The following is a 17095-nucleotide window of genomic DNA, read 5'->3' as shown; positions in this document are numbered from 1 at the left end:
ACCATATCATTATATAGAGAGATATAAACTTGGCTTGGTGGTTTGAGGATGGAGTGAGAGAGTTGAGGTTGATGGTTCTATTCCTACCCACACCATAATAAAACTAACATATTAACATTTGTTAATAGAAAAAACAACATCTTCAAATGCATAGAATGTGTTTCCTACAATAAACGTTACCATCATGACTTGAATTAAAAACAATTTGCATTGGAAATTACTGGCATTCGACCTAAATAATTTTAAAAAACGACAACACTTTCCATGCATTGAAGAAAACTTAAGGGTAAGTCCGAAAAAAACCTATCCCTGCAAAATGGTGCATCATGGGATGCCTTAAATTGCTAGAAATAGTAGGATCAACACAATCTAATACAATGAAAATGTCACATACGCTTGCTCCCTGGGCGGGGCCTGTAACAAAATTCATAATGTCAGTATTATCCTTTCCATCTGAAAGATATGTGTGAGACAAACAATTTAACAGTTATATCACAGTAAGTGCAATGACCTCTTCCAAGTTTTCCTCCTACAAAATCCACAACACATTATCAATGTAAGCATTGAAAAGTAAATAAGCTCACTACAAGAAAGCCAACAAAAAGTCATTAAGACGAGTGAGAAAATGTTCAAATCAAAAAAAGGCTTCACATTTTTATAAAAATTGTACATATTAATTCAAAAAATGATATGAAAGAATGAACCTGAATAATATGTTGAGCACAAACAAATCAAACCAAATCAAAAGAGGCAAACAGAAGAACATCATCTCTGATGACCTCAAGACTGTTTTTGATCTATTTATGAAATATTCATAGCAAGGGTGTGGTACCTACAATGTCTCCGACGATCATGTTAATAATGGATTCAAAATAATGTTGGGAAATAAAACAAAACCATCAAATAGTTCATCAATCTATAACAAATAAAGATAGCAATGAGTTAACACGCACTTGGTCAAGCATCCTTATCCCCAAAGCAGCTTTAGTACAGTGATGACATGTCACAGTAAAGTGAGCAAATCATGAAACCTTGGTAGTACTAACCACTCTCTGTCAAGAAAAATCTAATACGGTTTGGTGTTGGGACTCCAGAATCACATTTCAAAATGAAAACAATACCACTGACACCCGTATAATCAAAGAAAGTGTCAGAAATAGCTCAAAATAAACTGCAGAACTCAACCACTCACTGTATTCGGAAAGTTCCTCAACAAATTCATATGGTCCAGTATGAGCATATAGTTTAATTTGTGTTGGAGAGTTATAATCCGAATCAAATGTACTCAATTTTTTAACGTTATGTGGTAAATTAATATTTTTTAGTCACTCAATATTAGAAATTTTATTACCAAAAAAAATATGTATGAGTTTTTCACATTTGAATTTCATATGACTTATATAAGATCATAAAGATAAAAATATAAATTATTAATAAAATTCCTCCCCTCCTGAACCAAACACATTTTTAATTAAAATCTCTCCCCTCTTTTGAACCAAACATTTATCTGATTAAAAATAAATCTCCCACCTCCCATTTCCTCCATTAAAATCTCTCCCCTCCCCTCATTTGAACCAAAAGAACCCTAAGATGTAAGATGATTGCAAATTCCAAACACAATTACCTTCAGAAACATGTACTCACATGGAGTATACTAGTACTTTAATCTTTCCACACTACTTTAATCTTTCCCATTAGCAGAAGTACACTAGTAACCATTATTTATTGAACATTTTGTCAAAACACATCATATTCTTTAGATTCAACAGATATGGACTTCAAAATATAGATTACTAGAAAGGAAAAAGAACATACCAGGTAACATTGGACGAGATTTTGCATAAGTCCCAAAGTTTTATGGTCTGATCTTTACCGTTAGAAATGAAATAGCGTCCATCTCCACGGGTATCAATAAATGTAATGCCCTCAAGATGCCCCATCAAAACCCCTGCTGGCTTGCCTTTAGCATTTAAGCAACGCCGATCGCAGACCTAAACAAATTTGTACATTAGAATGTGTCAATCACTTAAAATCAAGAGGGAAAGTACAACCAAACAGCTCTAATTATGAAGTTTCTGCAATAAGTGACGAAAACCAAAACTAAAAGATTTGACATGTATCTCATCTAATAACTGCTCTCAAGGTCAATATTTAATTTAACCCTGATGGTATGACTATGAGACTGATTTCCTGTTTAAAAGATGGCCATTGCTTCTAAATAAAAACAAAAGTTGGGACACTCAAAAAGAGGGAAAAAGCGAATAATATCTTAATAGAATAAGACGTCTTATGATGTAGGACATACCTTGCAGAAACTATCATCACTTCCAGAGTAAATAAGATGGCCAGTTTCATCAGCAAAACATACAGTATTTACATCAGCCTGCAACATAAAATGAAAATCAAAAGTTAGAACATCTATGCTATGCGTTAATTCTCTTGATCCATAAAAAATCACCACAATATGAAAATAATTTGTCCAAAAAAATGATAGATTGATGATCAAGCAGACACTTTCAGATAGAATTTCACAGGCACTAATATAAAGACACAACCAATAGCTCAAATCATTTGAAGCTAAAGAGATGGGATATTTTATGGCTAGTATCATTACCGCGTGTGCTAAAATTTGAAGTGAAACCTTGTTTGCTTCAAGATCGTATACATGTATAGAATCACCACTAGTTCCTGCTACTAATTCCCTCCCATCTGTTGAGAATTTCACAGAAAAAATTCCAAAAGAGTATCCTCCATCATCATTTGATGAAAAATCCAAACCATCGTGGATCTCCTGCATAATATAAGAACCAAAAGCACATTAAAAATATGAAAAGAACACCATAAAAAAGAACCTAGGAAATCCACCAGTTAGACACGTCATGGAACATCCAATTTCTAAGACTCAGATACCTTATAGCATTCAAAAAAACTAGTGTTTGCCAAATTAGAAGTTAAAACCAAAGTGCAGAATTAGTTGTGAGTACCGTAACATTTGCTAGTGACTCAGTTTCAGAAGATCCAACATTTACAATGTGTACAATGGGCGACATGCTGGCATAAACCTGAAATTGAAGATTCATATGCCATAAGATTAAGCCATTAAAACAATGGATTAAAAAGATGTAGACATTTTTCTTTCCTGTTATTTTGAAGATAAAACACAGCAACTTACAAGACTGCGTTGATCAGGGGAAAGAGAAGTATCAGTGATTGTCCATCTCAAACTCTTGGTTAGAATATTCTTTTGAACTTTCCAACCTTTGTCCACATTGTATATTTTTATGATATTTCCCTGAAAAAATAATTTAATCAGAATCAAAACTATAGCATGCATATACCTTACAGCAAAAAAAAAAAGTATATTTTTATGATAAAATGTTAAAGGTGGGAATATATTACCTGGAACCCAGCAACAAAAAGACTACCATCAGCTGAAAACTGAGACACATACGCTCGACTAGGCATCTGGTCGATAAGCCAAGGACCATTTACAGGCAAATACCTTTGGATGATACCAACAAGTTAAAGTGATTTACTTTCTATGAATGCATTATCTACAAACTTGTTTCTTCAAAAGTATCCATAGCATATTTCCCCAGAGAAATTACCTTATCATCTTTAGATTGGAATACCTCAATACCCAAAAACTATAGGAGTTTACCAAAGTCTTTCGTCTGAAATTTATTCGATAGATGTTATTCTCAAAATAATCTTTAACTAGTGATGTTGGTTTGATCACACTCTTGGGGTTGAGAACCTTCCTAAGTTTGAACACGACCTCCAAAGATGTACCAATTGTATGCCCTGCAGCATCAACACCTTCATTTGTAACCTCAACGGTTGGCTCTCCCTATCAAATATGACCAAAAGAAACAGTGGAATCAAAACACAATACAACCCTTACCAGTATAATATAAAAAAGAAAATGCGAGAAACTGCCCAAGACTCATTTTGATCTATTCATGACAAGAGCGTACATACCTTCCTACAAACACTCCGACGAATAAGTTAGTTATCACTTCAAAATAATTTTGGGAAATAAAAAGAGTAACATTCTAGAGTAAACAAAGAGACGAAATTATAACAACACATTATGTTATAAGCATAAAAGAGTGACATTGACATTTATGGTAAGTCTTTGAAAAAGAAAAAAGAACAACATACAGTTAGAAAGTCCTACCAAACCAAACATAGTATTTATAGTTACCTTTGGATGATACCAACAAGTTAAAGTGACTTACTTTCTATGAATGCATTATCTACAAACTTGTTTCTTCGAAAGTATCCTATATACAAATATTAACACTCTCCCTCAAATTTGAGCATATAAGTTAAATGCACTAAGCTTGCCACATATATAATTAGTTTTAGGATCTCGTAGGGATTTGGTAAACACATGTCAATTGATCATTAGAGTTGACAAAACTTGTGATAATGTCGCCTGATTCTAACTTCTCTCTGACAATGTTTGGTCCTCTCATGAAACCTAGATTCGAAACAATATGTAATGGGACTTGGTTATCACAAATAAGTGTCATGGTCTTATTTTTTCAAATTGAAGTTCTTTGAGCAGTTGATTCAACCTAACGACCTCACATGTTAATAGTGTCATAACCTTATATTCTACCTCAGCACTTGATCTTGCAACTACATTTTGTTTCTTACTTTTATAGGATATTAGGTTTCCTTCAACAAATAAACAATACTCAGAGGTAAATCGTCTAACATTTGACACCCCTTTGATCGGAGATGTAGGTTCTACAGATTAATTAACAAATTTATGTGATTTAATCTAATGTAATGCATGAAACTCTATATGAAAAATAGTTGGGGTGCAGACCGAATTATGCCTCCAAATCCAAGGTTCCCTGCATCCCTTTCTATATCTCATGGAAAAGGTCACAAGTTACTATAAATTCAGAAAAAATAAACTGAACAAGTGAAGTAAGGCAGCCAGATTTAATATGGATGAAATATTGAATTTAGACAAAGAACAAGTTCATTTAATCATTGCATAGTTCAAAAAAAACCTGAATAATATCTGAAAAAATGTTCAAGTCAAAAAAAGGCTTCACGTTTTTATAAAACTTGTACATATTAATAAACGAAATCAACGAATGAACCTGAATAATTTGTTGAGCACAAACAAATCAAACCAAATTAAAAGAGGCATACATAAGAACATTACCTCTAAGGGCCTCAAGACTGACATGATCATAGCAAAGGTGTGGTACCTACAAAGTATCGGACGATCTAGTTAGTTATGGATTCAAAATAATCTTTAGCTAGTGATGATGGTTTGATCACACTCTTGGGATTGAGAACCTTCCTAAGTTGGAAATGACCTCCAAATATGTACCAATTGTATGCCCTACAGCATCAACACCGTCATTTGTAACCTCAACTGCTGGCTCTCCCTATCAAATATGACCAAAAGAAACAGTGAAATCAAAACAATACAACCATTACCCGAATAATATAAAAAAGAAAGTGTCAGAAACAATCCAATATTTATTATAGATTTGTGCAGTATTGACTATTTGTAACAAAACAATCACTTAGCATACATTCTAAAAACCAAATGAAAAGAGGCCATAGAAGAACATTACCTGTAATGACCACAAGACTCATTTTTTGATCTATTCATGACAAGAGCGTACATACCTTCCTACAAAGACTCGGACGAACAAGTTAGTTATCATTTTAAAATAATTTTGGGAAATAAAAAGAGTAACATTTTAGAGTAAACAAAAAGACGGAATTATAAAAACGCATGATGTTATAAGCATAAAAGAGTGGCATTCACCTTTATGGGAAGTCTTTTGAAAGAGGAAAAAGAACAAGATACAATTAGAAAGTCCTACTAAACCAAACATCCTATTTCTAGTTTCCTTTGGAAGATACCAACAAGTTAAAGTAACTTGCTTACTATGAATGCATTATCTATATTGTGAGAACCAAATCAAAAACGGAAATCACGATTTCAAACAAAATTCAAAGTTTACACTTTACTTGTACAAATTACAAAAGGGCAATAATTGTTTTATATATTGCTGTCAAATAAACTTTTTTGAATAATATGTTGGGTCCATATACATGAAATTCTGGTTTTCAAAAAGGGGTGGCTGTGAAGTAAGTCGACTAAGTGTGAAGTAAGTCGACTAAGTGTGATTGTCAGAGATGTAAAGGGGTGGCTGAAAAATGAGGAGAAAATATCATTATGCCGTAGTAAAATAGTCTAGAGTACTAGACGATGAAATGAAACCAGACATGATCAGTATCTGTATTCCATTATTCTCTTCAATTCTATTATTCAGTAAACTATTTATTAAAAAGAGCAAAAATGAGACTAACCACTGGAGGCCTTGAAAGAGCATGTCCCTCGGGTCCAGTTATTCCAAGCTCTATCATCTTCTTTTGCCCTTCATCCACAGCATCTCCGTTTTCTGCATGGACCATGGCTAAGGCACCGAGAGACTTGCACTTTTTAAGTCCTTGTAGAAGAAGCTCATCACCGATCATAAGAGCTCTTTTGTAAGCCATGAAAAACTTAAAATAATTGATACCTACAATCAGAAAACAAAGATGTACTTACTACGTGAAATAAATTCCTCAGAGCCCTTCCACAGGGTTATTGCCTCATAATAAACCAAATTATCTAAAATGCAAAAAGGAAGTAAAATTATAACCTTTCTCCTTGACCATGAGCTCCATTTCTCTTGCAACTGTTTCATCCCATTTGGTAATAGCCATATGGAAACCATAATCCATGCAAGACTTCTTCGCCTTCTTTTCATAGGCTTCGAAACCGGCCGTTAAACTCCCATCAATTGGTATGGCAAAGTCAATGTGCATTGTCGTCCCACCAGCCAATGCTGCGGCCTGGCCACTGAAGAAGTCATCCTTCGTTACAGTGTTCATAAACTCAAACTCTAGATGAATATGAGGATCAATGCCTCCTGTTAGTAAACAAAAAGATGCAATCATATGGTATGTCAAAATCTGATGATGATGATGTCAAATTGACATCAAGATGAAATGTAAGAAACTAAAATCATGCATACAAGTGACATCGCTACGGTGATTCGTTTAAGAAGCATTTAACTATTGTATAGGTGTTAGAGCATCAACAACAATAGAACCCATCTTAGGTTGACTAAGTGGACTCAACTATGCCACAACACTTTTAATTAAGTAAATCACTCACTTTTCACACCAATGATGTAGTTCTTAAAGAACTTCAATTGGTCTGCATAAGAGGGACATAGCGCTCCTTTGAAATTCACACAAACTCTTCACTATTCTTAATTATTGCTAAGAATGGATTGCTTCTATAACAATACATTTTCACCCTAGATATGAAGTGGAGCACTCCGATGGTAAAACCTCAGAGAACTAATAAGAGCCTACGAAATACCAATTCAAACACAAACAACAAACATGATATCAACCCTGACACGTAGGCATCAACAATAATACGTTGAAATGGAAGTGATCATTGATCGTATGTATCCACACGTGTCAGTGTCAGTGTCATATAAATGTTAGTCACCGAGACACACCTTCAACCTAAAGTGTCAAATATAAGCAAGGTTTTAAAAAATTGTCGCAACCGCATAGGTGTAAGTACTACATAGTTATAAACCCAGAAAGAATCATCATTGGAAGTGTTGTAAGATTAAAAATCAAAGGTCTAACCTGGCATAACAAACTTGCCAATAGCATCTATGACACGCACCTCATCTCCAACCTGGCAATACCGAAATTACAAAAGTAAAAAATCCTAGGACAGAAAGCATAAAGTTGAATACAAAATTTGTGAAAACACTTTCTATTTTCATTTCTTAAGAATTGTGTTCATTTTAACATGATAAGTGTCTTGGAGTAAATAATTGCAAGTTAAGAATGATTCATTTGAGAAATAATACAGTGATAGTTGGATTAACAACAACGATGACACCGTCTTCAATATAAACATCGGCGATTTGTTGATGGTGAGCATTAACCACAGTACCGCCTTTGATCAACAACTTGGATGATGATGGAATTGAAGGTCCACAGGAAGAATCTCCGTACCCGATTCCAGCTTCACAAAACTGAATTTCAAAATCCAAATTCAAAACTCGATGATAAGAGGTGTAGATATGGGTCGGTGTCGGACACCATTAGATATTTGCATTCTATTTCTAGTTACTCCTGGAAAATGCAAACAAGTGTAGTTAATTGTTTTCTGTTAATAAAATAAACAAAGCTTAGGAGATTGAACTAAATCAGATTGTTATATTAGAATTTAGATTCACATCATTCATTGATTAATACAACAGCTTCCAACAATTAAAATACAAACCCTATTCAAAATCAAACAATGGAAGAAATAATCTAAAGCCAAACTCATAAATAATCAAACGATCATTCATGAAGGAATAATTGAAATAGAAACAATATCAAAACATCAAACATTAGCATGTATGCATTCTATAGAACATAAACAGACACATGAAAGATAAATGCGGAACAAACAATTTAACAGTAAGTGCAACGACATAATAGGTACTAACTCTATTATTTTAATATTCACCAAACTCTTCCAAGTTATCCTCCTACAAAATCCACAAAACATTATCAATGTAAGCATTGAAAAGTAAATAGCTCACTACAAGAAAGCCAACAAAGAGTCCTTAAGACGAGTGAAAAAATGTTCAAATCAAAAAAAGGCTTCACATTTTTAGAAAAATTGTACATATTAATTCAAAAAATGAAATAAACGAATGAACCTGAATAATATGTTGAGCACAAACAAATCAAACCAAATCAAAAGAGGCAAACAGAAGAACATCATCTCTGATGACCTCAAGATTGTTTTTGATCTATTTATGAAATATTCATAGCAAGGGTGTGGTACCAACAATGTCTCCGACGATCATGTTAATAATGGATTCAAAATAATGTTGGGAAATAAAACAAAACCATCAAATAGTTCATCAATCTATAACAAATAAAGATAGAAATGAGTTAACAAGCACTTGGTCAAGCATCCTTATCCCCAAAGCAGCTTTAGTACAGTGATGACATGTCACAGTAAAGTGAGCAAATCATGAAACCTTGGTAGGACTAACCACTCTCTGTCAAGAAAAATCTAATACGGTTTGGTGTTGGGACTCCAGAATTACATTTCAAAATGAAAACAATACCACTGTGACACCCGTATAATCAAAGAAAGTGTCAGAAATAGCTCAAAATAAACTGCAGAACTCAACCACTCACTGTATTCGGAAAGTAGCATTTCGCCACAATATTTGTGCAGTATTTATAACAAAACAATCACCTTGTGTATATATATAGTGAAAACAAAATGAAAAGAGGCAAACAGAAGAAAATTACCTCATAAGGACCTCAAGACTGATTTTAATCTATTCATGACACGTGCATAGCAAGGCTGTGGTATCTGCCTGCAAAGACTCTGACAATATAGTAAGACTTGTGACATGAAAAGACATTAAGAGTAACGTTTTAGAGTAAAGAAATTAGCAAGACATGATGGAATTATAAGCATAAAAGAGTGACAATAACCTTTATGGCAAGTCTGTGAAAAAGGAAAAAGAACAACATACTAAATATCTTTCTATTTCAAGTTACTTTGTATGAATGCAATGTATAGGACCTAAACTGCAACGTGATTATCGTATGTAAGAAATGAGTGGGACAAATAATTTGATTGTTAGATCACACAGTCAGTGCAAAAAAGACAGATACATTACCTGAAGAAGGAGTTTCATCCTACTCATCATGACACAAGCATAGATTCAAAATAACATTAAAATCAATTTGAAATGAATAAAAAGTTGTTAGTTACTATCTAAATGACATCAAGATTGCGATTTTCCTCGTTCTTTCAGCATCAATGGCTTCTTGGGTGTTGTTAATGAGACGAAACAGTTCTAACCGCATCTCACCAAGCTCAATCATTTCATTCATTAACGGTAAGCGTGTTTGCTGCAGTGGTGAGGGAGTATGATGAGGTGACGATAGTGTGATCATGTGAGGAATCTCATCATCTAAGAACTTTATCTTTTGTTTCTTAATCAGCATTAAAATAGATGAAGAATAACTCACAATTTCCATTGTTTGCGTCATCTTCGATTAACCGAATCACTAGGGTTGAGGCAGGACTCCACACTTCAAACTCAGCCTGACCCAGGAACCAGTTGTCACCCAACATTTTCACCCTTTGCCCATTTCCAATGTTCCAGCAGGCCCTCGAGTCAATGACACTCATCCACTCGTAGTTGGGTTGAAGAACGGATGGTGCTTCCAATAGGGTAGACCGCAGGCTGCTTCTGTTTTTGAACACTCTAGCAGCTTGTTGAGCATGATTTAAGGCGTCCCTGCATCACTTTCTAAATCTCATGGAACCGATCACAGATTACCATAAAATCAGCAAAAATGACCTGAACAAGTGAGTAAGGCAGCTAAATTTGATATGGAAGAAATACTGAAATTAGACAAAGAACAAGTTCATTTAATCATTGCATTGAAGAAAACTTAAGGGTAACTCCGAAAAAAACCTATCCCTGCAAAATGGTGCATCATGGGATGCCTTAAATTGCTAGAAATAGTAGGATCAACACAATCTAATACAATGAAAATGTCACATACGCTTGCTCCCTGGGCGGGGCCAGTAACAAAATTCATAATGTCAGTATTATCCTTTGCATCTGAAAGATATGTGTGAGACAAACAATTTAACAGTTATATCACAGTAAGTGCAATGACCTCTTCCAAGTTTTCCTCCTACAAAATCCACAACACATTATCAATGTAAGCATTGAAAAGTAAATAAGCTCACTACAAGAAAGCCAACAAAAAGTCATTAAGACGAGTGAGAAAATGTTCAAATCAAAAAAAGGCTTCACATTTTTTAAAAATTGTACATATTAATTCAAAAATGATATGAAAGAATGAACCTGAATAATATGTTGAGCACAAACAAATCAAACCAAATCAAAAGAGGCAAACAGAAGAACATCATCTCTGATGACCTCAAGATTGTTTTTGATCTATTTATGAAATATTCATAGCAAGGGTGTGGTACCTACAATGTCTCCGACGATCATGTTAATAATGGATTCAAAATAATGTTGGGAAATAAAACAAAACCATCAAATAGTTCATCAATCTATAACAAATAAAGATAGAAATGAGTTAACAAGCACTTGGTCAAGCATCCTTATCCCCAAAGCAGCTTTAGTACAGTGATGACATGTCACAGTAAAGTGAGAAAATCATGAAACCTTGGCAGGACTAACCACTCTCTGTCAAGAAAAATCTAATACGGTTTGGTGTTGGGACTCCAGAATTACATTTCAAAATGAAAACAATACCACTGTGACACCCGTATAATCAAAGAAAGTGTCAGAAATAGCTCAAAATAAACTGCAGAACTCAACCACTCACTGTATTCGGAAAGTAGCATTTCGCCACAATATTTGTGCAGTATTTATAACAAAACAATCACCTTGTGTATATATATAGTGAAAACAAAATGAAAAGAGGCAAACAGAAGAACATTACCTCATAAGGACCTCAAAACTGATTTTAATCTATTCATGACACGTGCATAGCAAGACTGTGGTATCTGCCTGCAAAGACTCTGACAATATAGTAAGACTTGTGACATGAAAAGACACTAAGAGTAACGTTTTAGAGTAAAGAAATTAGCCAGACATGATGGAATTCTAAGCATAAAAGAGTGACAATAACCTTTATGGCAAGTTTGTGAAAAAGGAGAAAGAACAACATACTTAATATCTTTATATTTCAAGTTACTTTGTATGAATGCAATGTATAGGACCTAAACTGCAACGTGATTATCGTATGTAAGAAATGAGTGGGATAAATAATTTGATTGTTAGATCACACAGTAAGTGCAAAAAGACAGATACATTACCTGAAGAAGGAGTTTCATCCTACTCATCATGACACAAGCATAGATTCAAAATAACATTAAAATCAATTTGAAATGAATAAAAAGTTGTTAGTTACTATCTAAATGACATCAAGATTGCGATTTTCCTCGTTCTTTCAGCATCAATGGCTTCTTGGGTGTTGTTAATGAGACGAAACAGTTCTAACCGCATCTCACCAAGCTCAATCATTTCATTCATTAACGGTAAGCGTGTTTGCTGCAGTGGTGAGGGAGTATGATGAGGTGACGATAGTGTGATCATGTGAGGAATCTCATCATCTAAGAACTTTATCTTTTGTTTCTTAATCAGCATTAAAATAGATGAAGAATAACTCACAATTTCCATTGTTTGCGTCATCTTCGATTAACCGAATCACTAGGGTTGAGGCAGGACTCCACACTTCAAACTCAGCCTGACCCAGGAACCAGTTGTCACCCAACATTTTCACCCTTTGCCCATTTCCAATGTTCCAGCAGGCCCTCGAGTCAATGACACTCATCCACTCGTAGTTGGGTTGAAGAACGGATGGTGCTTCCAATAGGGTAGACCGCAGGCTGCTTCTGTTTTTGAACACTCTAGCAGCTTGTTGAGCATGATTTAAGGCGTCCCTGCATCACTTTCTAAATCTCATGGAATCGATCACAGATTACCATAAAATCAGCAAAAATGACCTGAACAAGTGAGTAAGGCAGCTAAATTTAATATGGAAGAAATACTGAAATTAGACAAAGAACAAGTTCATTTAATCATTGCATTGAAGAAAACTTAAGGGTAAGTCCGAAAAAAACCTATCCCTGCAAAATGGTGCATCATGGGATGCCTTAAATTGCTAGAAATAGTAGGATCAACACAATCTAATACAATGAAAATGTCACATACGCTTGCTCCCTGGGCGGGGCTAGTAACAAAATTCATAATGTCAGTATTATCCTTTGCATCTGAAAGATATGTGTGAGACAAACAATTTAACAGTTATATCACAGTAAGTGCAATGACCTCTTCCAAGTTTTCCTCCTACAAAATCCACAACACATTATCAACGTAAGCATTGAAAAGTAAATAAGCTCACTACAAGAAAGCCAACAAAAAGTCATTAAGACGAGTGAGAAAATGTTCAAATCAAAAAAAGGCTTCACATTTTAATAAAAATTGTACATATTAATTCAAAAAATGATATGAAAGAATGAACCTGAATAATATGTTGAGCACAAACAAATCAAACCAAATCAAAAGAGGCAAACAGAAGAACATCATCTCTGATGACCTCAAGCCTGTTTTTGATCTATTTATGAAATATTCATAGCAAGGGTGTGGTACCTACAATGTCTCCGACGATCATGTTAATAATGGATTCAAAATAATGTTGGGAAATAAAACAAAACCATCAAATAGTTCATCAATCTATAACAAATAAAGATAGCAATGAGTTAACACGCACTTGGTCAAGCATCCTTATCCCCAAAGCAGCTTTAGTACAGTGATGACATGTCACAGTAAAGTGAGAAAATCATGAAACCTTGGCAGGACTAACCACTCTCTGTCAAGAAAAATCTAATACGGTTTGGTGTTGGGACTCCAGAATTACATTTCAAAATGAAAACAATACCACTGACACCCGTATAATCAAAGAAAGTGTCAGAAATAGCTCAAAATAAACTGCAGAACTCAACCACTCACTGTATTCGGAAAGTAGCATTTCGCCACAATATTTGTGCAGTATTTATAACAAAACAATCACCTTGTGTATATATATAGTAAAACAAAATGAAAAGAGGCAAACAGAAGAACATTACCTCATAAGGACCTCAAGACTGATTTTAATCTATTCATGACACGTGCATAGCAAGGTTGTGGTACCTGCCTGCAAAGACTCTGACATGATTTGCAACAACTTAATGAAAAATAATCGCAGCAACTACATGATTAAATCGGAAGTGAAACATCGTAAAAGGCACACACCAATAATCAGCAGTATATCGGCACATTATCAATGTCGAAATCACGGATTGAATATGATTTAGCAATGCAAACAGAAATTAAACCAGAACAGCAACAGGAGTATTATTTACAAGATTTTACGAGTCCATTCTGATGCAGGAACAACAGCATATATACTATACCATATTTACAATGTATTACCAGAACAGCAACATATATTGTGCCTTATTAAACCAGAACAGCAACATACATATTATACTGATACATATATTATGCCATGAAAAAAAACAAAACCATTTGTTTACCAAACTTAAGCTAGGATAAATAACGTTCAAGAACGAACGTACAACAGTGGTAAACACCAACATTAATTTACAAGTCTACAAAGCTGTAATTGAAACAGTCACGCAAACGAATACGCAATCCAAATTTACAAGTCAATAGATGCATAATCGCAGCAACTACATGTTGTCATGCTTGGTTAACAAACCTAAGGTCTCCTTTAGTCCAATCTTAACCAATAATGAACCAAAGAAATTCTATGGGGAACATGCTATCCACACAAGTAAAAGAGCTAAAGAAGAAGACAAATCCATATCAAGTCATGGTGAAAGTAGGAACAAATTCACAAAGTAAGACACATCAGGTCATGATAAGAGAAAAGTAATTAGCCATCCATATAATGTCATAGGTAAAGAAATGATAATATAAAGGCAAAGCAGTCCATATCAAGTCATGGAAGAATAGATAAGAGATAACAAAGTAATCTATATCAAGTCATGGAAGAACATATAGAAGGTAGACAGAATAATCCATATCATGTCATGGAAAAAAGATGGAAACTAAACAAAACATATCAAGTCATGACAGGATAGATGAAATATAAATAAAGTGATCCATAGCAAGTCATGGAAGAAGAATGAAAGCAAATAACAAGTTATCAAATCAAAATGAGCAACAACATCACACCCAAAATTAGCATCAAAGCATATGATCAACATGTAAATTTGTAAAGTGAAATGAACACAAGTGTGGACAGTTTAGACATATCCAATGATATGGTAGATGAATGAGATCAAAAACATGGAATTAATAAGGAAAACCAAAATATCACAAAGGCATCATATCAAAGCATTCTCAAGGGTTGACATAGGTAATAATCAAATTCAAACCCTAGCCATGCTTCTAAGGCTAATGGACTCCTATCAAGTAGAGATGCAATAGAATCTAGAAAAATGGTATCAAACCAAACAAATCAGAATTATATGGCAAATTGAACTTCACATACAAGTCAATTAAAGCATCATGGATGAATCACATAAGCTATGCTTCAAACACAGAATTTATATTTGAGGCATGTCTCCCCACTTCAAACACAGCCTGACACCCAAAGTTTTCAGCCTCTGCCCATTTCCAATGTTTCAGAAGGCCCCCCATGTCAATGAATCTCATTCACTCAGCTCGGTTGAAGACCGGACTGTTAAGCATGGCCAGCAGCTCAAATCAAAGGTAAACTTCCTACCATGCTTTTAAGATGTTGCATTTCCTTTCTGTTTCATCATACTCATGAGCATAGCAAGACACACCAAACCAAAGGTGTGGTACCTGCAAAAACTCCGACGATCAAGTTAGTTATGAATTCAAATAATTTTGGTAAATAAAAGAACATACTAATCACAAGCAGATCATAACAACTTCACAATTGCACAATCAAATAATAATAATTGAGAAAGATTGTCCATAAAACCATAACAAGGATATATTAAGTCAACCGTGCAATTTTTCTTATAGACGACACAAGAAGAAGATGGCTAATTTTAAATGAACTGTAGCCATGCTGTAACTTCATTGAAGAAAAACCACTAAAGCAAATTTGTACAAATTAGAAAATATGATTTTGGAAGTCATACAAAATGGAATCATATTTAGTAACCGTAAAGTTCCTCAACAAATTCATATGGTCCAGTATGAAATTATCAATAACTCACTTAAGTACCGAGAGTTTGTGCAATTACTACCTCTACAGCTCCGCCAATATAGAAATATAATAATATATCTCCATAAATTATGTATATTAGAATGTAGATTAAAGCTCCTAAATGCTAAGACAAAACTAGACCATATCATTATATAGAGAGATATAAACTTGGCTTGGTGGTTTGAGGATGGAGTGAGAGAGTTGAGGTTGATGGTTCTATTCATACCCACACCATAATAAAACTAACATATTAACATTTGTTAATAGAAAAAACAACATCTTCAAATGCATAGAATGTGTTTCCTACAATAAACGTTACCATCATGACTTGAATTAAAAACAATTTGCATTGGAAATTACTGGCATTCGACCTAAATAATTTTAAAAAATGACAAAACTTTCCATCTACCAGAATCACAAACGTATGTGATTTAATCTAATGAAGTGCATGAAACTTAATACGAGAAAGAGCTGGGATGCAGACTGGATTATGCTTCCAAATCAAAGGTGACCTGCATCACTTTCTATATCTCATGGAACCGATCACAGACTACCATAAAATCAACAAAAATGACCTGAACAAGTGAGTAAGGCAGCTAAATTTAATATGGAAGAAATACTGAAATTAGACAAAGAACAAGTTCATTTAATCATTGCATTGAAGAAAACTTAAGGGTAAGTCCGAAAAAAACCTATCCCTGCAAAATGGTGCATCATGGGATGCCTTAAATTGCTAGAAATAGTAGGATCAACACAATCTAATACAATGAAAATGTCACATACGCTTGCTCCCTGGGCGGGGCCTATAACAAAATTCATAATGTCAGTATTATCCTTTGCATCTGAAAGATATGTGTGAGACAAACAATTTAACAGTTATATCACAGTAAGTGCAATGACCTCTTCCAAGTTTTCCTCCTACAAAATCCACAACACATTATCAATGTAAGCATTGAACAGTAAATAAGCTCACTACAAGAAAGCCAACAAAAATTCATTAAGACGAGTGAGAAAATGTTCAAATCAAAAAAAGGCTTCACATTTTTATAAAAATTGTACATATTAATTCAAAAAAAGAAAGTGTCAGAAACAATCCAATATTTATTATAGATTTGTGCAGTATTGACTATTTGTAACAAAACAATCACTTAGCATACATTCTAAAAACCAAATGAAAAGAGGCCATAGAAGAACATTACCAGTAATGACCACA

At 34.2% G+C, this 17095-nt stretch overlaps 1 protein-coding gene and 1 long non-coding RNA gene across 3 annotated transcripts; both read right to left on the bottom strand.

Annotated features, from left to right (window-relative positions):
• Positions 1-843: 843 nt before the first annotated feature.
• LOC127106047 (uncharacterized) lies at positions 844-12854 on the bottom strand. Of its 2 annotated transcripts, none has more exons than XR_007795259.1 (4): positions 12638-12854; positions 9382-10448; positions 9102-9122; positions 844-1031 (listed from the first exon to the last, which is right to left on the bottom strand). It is a non-coding gene; the product is annotated as an uncharacterized LOC127106047 (long non-coding RNA). The 2 variants fall into 2 exon arrangements; XR_007795260.1 differs by lacking the exon at positions 12638-12854 and adding an exon at positions 12303-12592 and having other exon boundaries at positions 9382-9993.
• On the bottom strand, positions 854-5230 carry LOC127106034 (LEC14B protein-like). Its single transcript, XM_051043324.1, has 9 exons — positions 5189-5230; positions 3609-3850; positions 3400-3502; positions 3173-3292; positions 2985-3062; positions 2615-2791; positions 2306-2383; positions 1816-1991; positions 854-1052 (listed from the first exon to the last, which is right to left on the bottom strand). Coding segments are annotated over exons 1-9 (1005 nt in total). The 5' UTR covers positions 5219-5230; the 3' UTR covers positions 854-1051.
• Positions 12855-17095: the final 4241 nt, after the last annotated feature.

The sequence above is a fragment of the Lathyrus oleraceus genome, chromosome 7 (genome assembly GCF_024323335.1).
Source record: "Lathyrus oleraceus cultivar Zhongwan6 chromosome 7, CAAS_Psat_ZW6_1.0, whole genome shotgun sequence".
In the NCBI taxonomy this organism is placed as follows: Eukaryota; Viridiplantae; Streptophyta; class Magnoliopsida; order Fabales; family Fabaceae; genus Lathyrus; species Lathyrus oleraceus.
The sequence above is the reverse complement of the archived record's forward strand: the minus strand, read 5'-3'. Positions and strand labels throughout refer to the sequence as shown.